At 39.6% G+C, this 8,619-nt stretch overlaps 1 protein-coding gene across 1 annotated transcript; it reads right to left on the reverse strand.

Annotated features, from left to right (window-relative positions):
- Window positions 1-999: 999 nt before the first annotated feature.
- LOC106588181 (small ribosomal subunit protein eS27) lies at window positions 1,000-8,355 on the reverse strand. Its single transcript, XM_014176910.3, has 4 exons — window positions 8,258-8,355; window positions 7,437-7,545; window positions 4,250-4,360; window positions 1,000-1,250 (listed from the first exon to the last, which is right to left on the reverse strand). Exons 1-4 carry the CDS (start codon window positions 8,261-8,263, stop codon window positions 1,222-1,224), a joined length of 255 nt encoding a protein of 84 aa, XP_014032385.1. The 5' UTR covers window positions 8,264-8,355; the 3' UTR covers window positions 1,000-1,221.
- Window positions 8,356-8,619: the final 264 nt, after the last annotated feature.

Here is an 8,619-nt window from a genome sequence, read left to right on the forward strand (position 1 = left end):
AAATTGTTACTCGATATTTTCTTCAAATTAAGCACTCACCAAATTGTAACTGGCTATGAAAACAAATGCAAATAGCCCAACTGGGTAATTATCACAAATTACATTTGACCCCAAAATTGATCAAGTGTAATTTCACAAAATTCTCATTGATCACTGAGATTAAGATCTGTACTTATCCATTTCCTTTTTTTTTTTTTTTTTTTTTTAAATCAGATTATGCATTTGACAATTTCCACAACAGTTTGTCCAATAAAAGTAAACAAATCAATTTCCGATAGAACATCGTTTCCCTTATGAAAAGGCCAGAATTAAACTGAAAATACAAATATCGAAATTTAAATTACACAATAGAATTCACATCACTCTTTCCTAATTGGAGCTTTTCTTGCCGTTTCAGTAATGAGAAGGCCAAGTTGGTTAAAGGGGTTGTTTGAGAATAAGAACCTCATTCTGAAGGCGTATAAGCGAATATGTTTACTTGTGCACATCTAAGGACTACTCCTCTTGATCATGCATCATATGTGAATAACCACTTAAACTGATTGGAGTTCTTACAGGAACTTTAAAAAGTGAGATGCACGTTGACAGACACTACATAATATTATCATTTAATGTATACTTAAACTAGTATATCGTTTTGTTATTTATGGACAAACTACAGCAGTTTTATTCAAATAAATTACGTTTTTGTAAAGTAAAATTGTATTAAATAACTGATAATTTAATCCGAAAAAGGTAATGAAAACTGAAAATGTACAAAAATCAGGCGAGAACGTACAATTTAAAATAAGACACTTTGCCAAAAATGTTGACCGTAGTCCTCATAATGATAGTTGATTTTTGCAAACGCATCATGGTTTTGTAACTCAATTTGCGACAGACATGTTTATAAAAAAAAAAAAACTGGTTTCATGTGAATTACCCAACTGATGTAGAGTAAAACATTTCAATCCCAATTTAGGCAAATATGGAAAAGGAAACAAAAGTACAAACAACCAATTCTTTAGCCAAAACAATTGTATTAAAAGAGATTGGTTGAAGAGTTCAGTTACTGCAACAAAGTAGACTATCACATTGAATGAGTAATCCCATCTGGTGTCCAGGCATCATGAGCACTTTTGGATCAATCTTTCTTGGATGCAGTATCAAGGCTGGAGTCGCTGAAATCAACATGTCCAACCCCTCCTCTCTTACATTTTTACCGGGGCATCAGAAGTACAACTAATGCTGCTTCCTCCTGAAAGAGCACCCTGATGGAAAGAGAAAATGACAGTCAGGCCACAAAGAATCTGAGGAGAGAGTTGCGGAGAGCAGTGTGAAACCAAATTAACATTTATAGCACCTAGTGCTAAACTGTCAGATTGAATGGCACTAAAGCTTTCACTGCCAAAACAATAATTTCAAATCTTCTAAGTCTATAGTAATGTTACGCAATGTTCGAATGGAATGGTCCAACATGATTGTGTTCAGGTGCTGGGCCTCCCGAGTGGCGCAGCAGCCTAAGGCACTGCATCGCAGTGCTTGAGGAGTCACTACAGACCCGGGTTCGATCCCAGGCTGTGTCACAGCCGGCCGTGAACGGAGACCCTCGAGGCGGCGCACAATTGGCCCAGCATCATCCGGGTTAGGGGAGGGTTGGTGCAGTTGGCTTCTGGGTTAACCTGTTAGGGCTAGGGGGCAGTATTGACACGGCTGGATAAAAAACGTACCCGATTTAATCTGGTTACTACTCCTGCCCAGTAACTAGAATATGCATATCATTATTGGCTTTGGATAGAAAACACCCTAAAGTTTCTAAAACTGTTTGAATGGTGTCTGTGAGTATAACAAAACTTCTATGGCAGGCCAAAACCTGAGAAGATTTCAAGCAGGAAGATGCCTGTCTGAGAAGTAGTGTTTCATCTTGGCTCTTTTTATTGAAGACTCAGGATCTGTGCAATAACGTGACACTTCCTATGTCTTCCATAGGGTCTCAGAGCCCGGGAAAAAGTTGAACGATATCGAGGCAGGCTCTGGCCTGAAACACTACCGCTTTTGGCAAGTGGCCACTCAGAGTACTATGGGCTTAGGCGCGTGCCCGCTTCGACCGAATGCTTTCTTTTCCTTTGTCTGTTTATCTAAACGCAGATTCCCGGTCGGAATATTATCGCTTTTTTATGAGAAAAATGGCATAAAAATTGATTTTAAACAGCGGTTGACATGCTTCGAAGTACGGTAATGGAATATTTAGAATTCTTTTGTCACGAATTGCGCCATGCTCGTCACCCTTATTTAGCCTTTAGGATAGTGTCTAGAACGCACGAACAAAACGCCGCTGTTTGGATATAACGATGGATTATTTTGGACCAAACCAACATTTGTTATTGAAGTAGAAGTCCTGGGAGTGCATTCTGACGAAGACAACAAAGGTAATAACATTTTTCTTATAGTAAATCTGACTTTGATGAGTGCTAAACCTGCTGGGTGTCTAAATAGCTAGCCCTGTGATGCCGGGCTATCTACTGAGAATTTAGCAAAATGTGCTTTCACCGAAAAGCTATTTTAAAATCGGACATATCGAGTGCATAGAAGAGTTCTGTATCTATAATTCTTAAAATAATTGTTATGCTTTTTGTGAACGTTTATCGTGAGTAATTTAGTAAATTCACCGGCAGTGTTCGGTGGGAATGCTAGTCACATGCTAATGTAAAAAGCTGGGTTTTGATATAAATATGAACTTGATTGAACAAAACATGCATGTATTGTATAACATAATGTCCTAGGGTTGTCATCTGATGAAGATCATCAAAGGTTAGTGCTACATTTAGCTGTGGTTTGGGTTTATGTGACATTATATGCTAGCTTGAAAAATGGGTGTCTGATTATTTCTGGCTGGGTACTCTGCTGACATAATCTAATGTTTTGCTTTCGTTGTAAAGCCTTTTTGAAATCGGACAGTGTGGTTAGATTAACGAGAGTCTTATCTTTAAAATGGTGTAAAATAGTCATATTTTTGAAAAATTGAAGTAATAGCATATCTAAGGATTTGAATAACGCGCCACAGGATTCAACTGGCTGTTGAGTAGGCAAGCGTCCCACCTAGCCCATAGAGGTTAAGCGAGCAGTGTGTCAAGAAGCAATGCGGCTTGGCAGGGTCGTGTTTCAGAGGACGCATGGCTCTCGACCTTCGCCTCTCCCGAGTCCGTGAAGTTACAGGGATGGGACAAAACTGTAACTACCAATTGGATATGACGAAATAAAAGGGGGTATAAAGTAGGAAAATTATAATATCTAATATACATTTTTTTAAATGATCGTGTTAGTGCTTTTGAAGTCAAATTCTTCAACCAATACGATTCAAGCTAGCTTGATAAGATAAGCTAGCTAACGTTGCTAATAATACAGTTAGCTAGCTTGCTTAACATTGACAATGTTCAAACTAGCTACATTATCCACATTAATAAGTTTGTCAAAAACTACTTTGTCGTCATCTTTTGGTTGCAAGGGTGCGAGGTCAGTGGTGAAACATCACAACTCAGGTAACATTTTCTGTTTCCCACTTGTAATTACGACTTGGAGGACTGCTCAAGTGAAACTTTCTAGTCGGAACTCGGGAACTTCCAATAACTGATTGCACATGAAGGCCCTTAACTACATAAATACATATTGACATTGCTGCTGTACCTAAAACTGCTGGAGACACCCCTCCACCCCCCAAAGACATTCAATTATTTAAGAGACTGTCCTCTCCAACTTGAGTTGGAAAACACAAGGGGGCACACACTAGTGATGTGCGGGTTTACCCAACCTGCAGTTATATATGGGGGGCGGGCGGGTTCAGGGTCATGAAATATTGTGTGGATGAAAGGCAGATATGTGGCGGGCAGGTTGAATAAAGTGAAAACAATGCAGTAAAATCCATACATGTATAATTGTAAGATTAATATCTATAGGCTACCTTGAGGGTTTTTTCCAATATTTTTTATCTGGCATTAGTGCATAAGCCTAAGCTTTAGGGCCTAATTTTACATGCTCCAACTTGCCAAATGCTTTTCGAAACATGGGAATAAAGTTCAAAATCGATCCCCCGAAGCAAAAAAAGGACAAAAGGGAACCAACTGTACAACACATTTTCTATATTGCGGTTTAGGGTTGGGTGCAGGCTTTAGATTTCCTAACAGATCTGGCGGTTACAGACGGGTTATTAGCAATTGCTAGTGGGTGCAGGTGAACCCACCAGCAATTCACACAAAATGCTGAGACTACTGACCCTCTGTGAGACGTGCTTTGCCTCCAGTGGGCTGACACAGAACTGTGGAGCAACCCACACACAGCACAACTGTCTGGGCGTGGCTGAACACCGTTGTGATCTTGTAACATCCTGAGGGAAACAAAAATACAATCATTAAGACACCAGGGCTCTAGACTAGGGCTGTGGTGGTCACAATCAGCCGGTGATTGTCAAGCAAATAACTATCATCTCATGGTAATTGACAGTTAATTAACAAACACATTTAGAATCTCCTGGCTTCCGCACACAGCCTACAAGCCACTGATGCAGACCTTTTGAACATCTACATTTTAAGAAGTCTAATAAATCCTTGTAATATTGCCTACACCGTCACAAATCCATTATTTTAGATAGGTCTAACAAAAACATGAAAATGTTAGTCCTATTTCAAAGGTAGTCTATTTCAAAAGAACAGAACAGCATACTTTGAGTTGTCCTTATGTTAGGTCCAAATCTGGCTATTCCATATGGCTGTGGGCTACACTATTTGTTTAGAATTCCATGGCATTATTTTATATTATGAAGAATACAATTGAACAAAGCCGAATAAAATAGAAAGGATATTTTCTCTATTCGAGGGAGTGCGTACATGAGGCTATTCTGTGTTGAGCAGTTAAAGAAATAGGTACTCCTACAGTGCATTCGGAAAGTATTCAGACCCCTTAACCTTATAATTAAAAGAAGTTAAAGCCTTATTCTAAAATGGATTTTAAAAAATATATTTTTCCTCAATCTACACATAATATCCCATAATGACAAAGCAAAAATAGGCGTAGACATTTTTACAAATGTATTAAATAAAAATACCTTATTACAAAAGTATTCAGACCCTTTGCTATGAGATTCGAAAGGTGCATCCCATTTCCATTGATCATCCTTGAAGTGTTTCTACAACTTGGAGTCCACCTGTGGTAAATTCAATTGATTGGACATGATTTGGAAAGGCACACCTGTCTATATAAGGTCCCACAGTTGACAGTGCATGTCAGAGCAAAAACCAAGCTATGAGGACGAAGGAATTGTCCGTAGAACTCCAAGACAGGATTGTGTTGAGGTACAGATCTGCGGAAGGGTACCAAAAATGTTCTGCCGCATTTAAGATCCAACACAGTGATCTCCATCATTCTAAAAATGGAAGAAGTTGGGAACAACAAAGACTTCCTAGAGCTGGCCACTAGGCCAAACTGAGCAATTCGGGGAAGGCCTTGGCACTCCTTAGTAAAAAGGCACAACAGCCCACTTGGAGTTTGCCAAGAGGCACCTAAAGGACCCTGACCATGAGAATAAAATTCTCTGGTCTGATGAAACCAAGATTGAACTCTTTGGCCTGAATGCCAAGCTTCACGTCTGGAGGAAACCTGGCACCATCCCTAAGGTGAAGCATGGTGGTGACAGCATCATGCTGTGGGGATGTTTTTCAGCGGCAGGGACTGGGACACTAGTCAGGATTGAGGGAAAGATAAATGGCGCAAAGTAGAGAGAGATCCTTGATGAAATCCTGCTCCAGAGCACTCAGGAACTCACTGGGGCAAAGGTTCACTTTTCAACAGGACAACAACCCTAACTACACAACGCAGGAGTAGCCCAGCCTTGAACCCAATCGAACATCTCGGGAGAAAACTGAAAATAGCAGAGCAGCAAAGCTCCCCATCCAACTTTACAGAGCTTGAGAGGATCTGCAGAGAAGAATGGGAGAAACTCCCCAAAGACAAGCTTGTAGTGACATACCCAAGAAGACTCAAGGCTGTAATGGCTGCCAAGGTGCTTCAACAATGTAAAGGGTCTGAATACATACACTACCTTTCAAAAGTTTGGGGTCACTTAGAAATGTCCTTGTTTTTGAAAGAAAAGCACATTTTTGTCCATTAAAATATCAAATTGATCAGTGTAGATGTTAATGTTGTAAATGACTATTGTAGCTGATTTTTAATGGAATATCTACATAGACGTACAGAGGCCCATTATCAGCAACCATCACTCCTGTGTTCCAATGGCACGTTGTGTTAGCGAATCCAAGTTTATCATTTTAAAAAGGCTAATTGATCATTAGACAATCCTTTTGCAATTATGTTAGCACAGCTGAAAACTGTTGTACTGCTTAAAGAAGCAATAAAACTGGCCTTCTTTAGACTAGTTGAGTATCTGGAGCATTAGCATGTGGGTTTGAGTACAGGCTCAAAATGGCCAGAAACAAAGAACTTTCTTCTGAAACTTGTCAGGCTATTCTTGTTCTGAGAAATGAAGGCTATTCCATGCGAGAAACTGAAGATCTTGTACAACACTGTACTACTCCCTTAACAGAACAGCACAAACAGGCTCTAACCACAATAGAAAGAGTGGGAGGCCCCAGTGCACAACTGAGCAAGAGTACATTAGTGTGTCTAGTTTGAAAAACAGACACCTCACAAGTCCTCAACTGGCAGCTTCATTAAATAGTGCCCGCAAAACACCAGTCTCAACACCAACAGTGAAGAAGCGACTCCGGGATGCTGGCCTTCTAGGCAGAGTTGCAAAGAAAAAGCCATATCTCAGACTGGCTAATAAAAGGAAAAGATTAAGATGGGCAAAAGAACACAGACACTGGACAGAGGAACTCTGCCTAGTAGGCCAGAATCCCAGAGTCGCCTCTTCAGACTTTTGCATCTCATATGTTTATACTGTATTCTATGCTGCTCCAACATCATCCAAATATTTATATATTCTTAATTCCATTCCTTTAGATATGTGTATTGTTGTGAAATTGTTAGATATTACTGCACTGTTGGAGCTAAAAACACAAGCATTTCGCTACACCCGCAATAACATCTGCTAAACATGTATATGTAACCAATCAAATTTGATCATCATGAGGCCTACTTTGCAGTCAATATTTAATTGGGAAGGTTTTTTGGGAAAGCCTTACAAAATGTTCATTCAAACAGCGCATGACGACAATTGTGCATTGCCTAGATTAAACCAAGACTACCGACCAAACTGTTTTGAATACTTGGTCTGCATACCCATTGTTAATTGAATAAATCTTGATAATATATATATATATATATATATATATATATATATATATATATTTTTTTTTAAAGCTAACTGTGAACCATAAACTAAAGAGATCACATACAGTACATGATTCAAACGCATAAATGCAATGAAGGAAACAAAGGGGACCTACCTGGGCACTTAACATCCATGAAGTAGGAGTTTGGGCTCTGGACAAGACGCTTCTTCTTGTGGCTCCTCTTCTCCTCATCAGGGGATGGGTGTAACAAGTCTTTTGCGAGCTGCAGGATAGAGTGGACAAGCAAGACTGCTTAGAAAATTACATTTAGTTTGAGTAGATAGGACACCTGCTTACAAGTGACAAAACGGCAGTACATTTAACATTTGTCAATTAACTGACACCCTAATCCAGAGCAAACTATGAATGATATCGACATGCAGTCAGATAGGTACACAACACATGCGATAGAGTGTTTCGCTCACAGCCAGATGAGTTGAACAGTTCCTGCGAGTGATACTTCCCAGGAATTGCAATGAATTTGCAATCTAAAACCTCTCATACTGCCTAGATTTCTTGTTTACTGGATTAGATATCGTCAACGTTGACCAATGGTCTTCCCTTTCCTTATTCGAGGAAATAAAATACATGTCAGCTGTTATTTCAGCTGTACCTGCACTACACTTTCTACGAAATCATTCAATATAGTGGATGCAATTGCACGTATATTCAAACATATGGTAGCTAGTGTTACATTCTCAGGTTACTCATCTCCATGTTTGCGATATTTACGCCGCCATCTTGTATCACACTGCGCTACTAATCAGCGCGTATATGAAAGATTATGATAATACCTCGACACTGACTGGAACGACAGAGCTCAAACACACAACAGTCAAAACACGAATTAATTATGCATTGACTGACTCCAAGATTGTCATCCAAAGCCCTATGTTAACGGTAAAACTGTGATTATGTCAGGCTCCGGTACTCACTGGCATGTTTGCGAAGAAATAGCCGTTGCCTGAAAGAAGGCATGTTCGGAAACAAGGGGTTTCTAATGACGTTACTTTTGTGCACGGGCAGGAAGTGAGTGAATTGAATGAGGTTGGTGGACATATTTGTAAGGTCAAAATTAATTTATTGATAGATTTGACAAGTTTTCAATTAAGGTAGATATTAAGCCACCAGATGCATTTTATTGATCAGACCTCTCTCGAAATGTCATATCCCCAGCCCCAGAGATGACAGAATACGTCACAATCCATAGGCCTACCCTACATTACATTGTGAGTGATTACACTCGTCACAATGAGTGATTGTGACACTGATTGTTCTGTTTACATCCCTAAATATG

Source organism: Salmo salar, chromosome 27 (assembly GCF_965601325.2).
Source record: "Salmo salar chromosome 27, fSalSal1, whole genome shotgun sequence".
Lineage (NCBI taxonomy): Eukaryota > Metazoa > Chordata > Actinopteri > Salmoniformes > Salmonidae > Salmo > Salmo salar.

What these genes read in the sequence shown, in the direction of transcription:
- LOC106588181 (XM_014176910.3), bottom strand. An exon ending in CATGGATGTTAAGTGCCCAG is followed by an intron (nt 4,361 to 7,436) that starts GTAGGTCCCCTT and finishes TGTTTCCCTCAG; the next exon opens with GATGTTACAAGATCACAACG. An exon ending in CAAAGCACGTCTCACAGAGG is followed by an intron (nt 1,251 to 4,249) that starts GTCAGTAGTCTC and finishes TCTTTCCATCAG; the next exon opens with GGTGCTCTTTCAGGAGGAAG.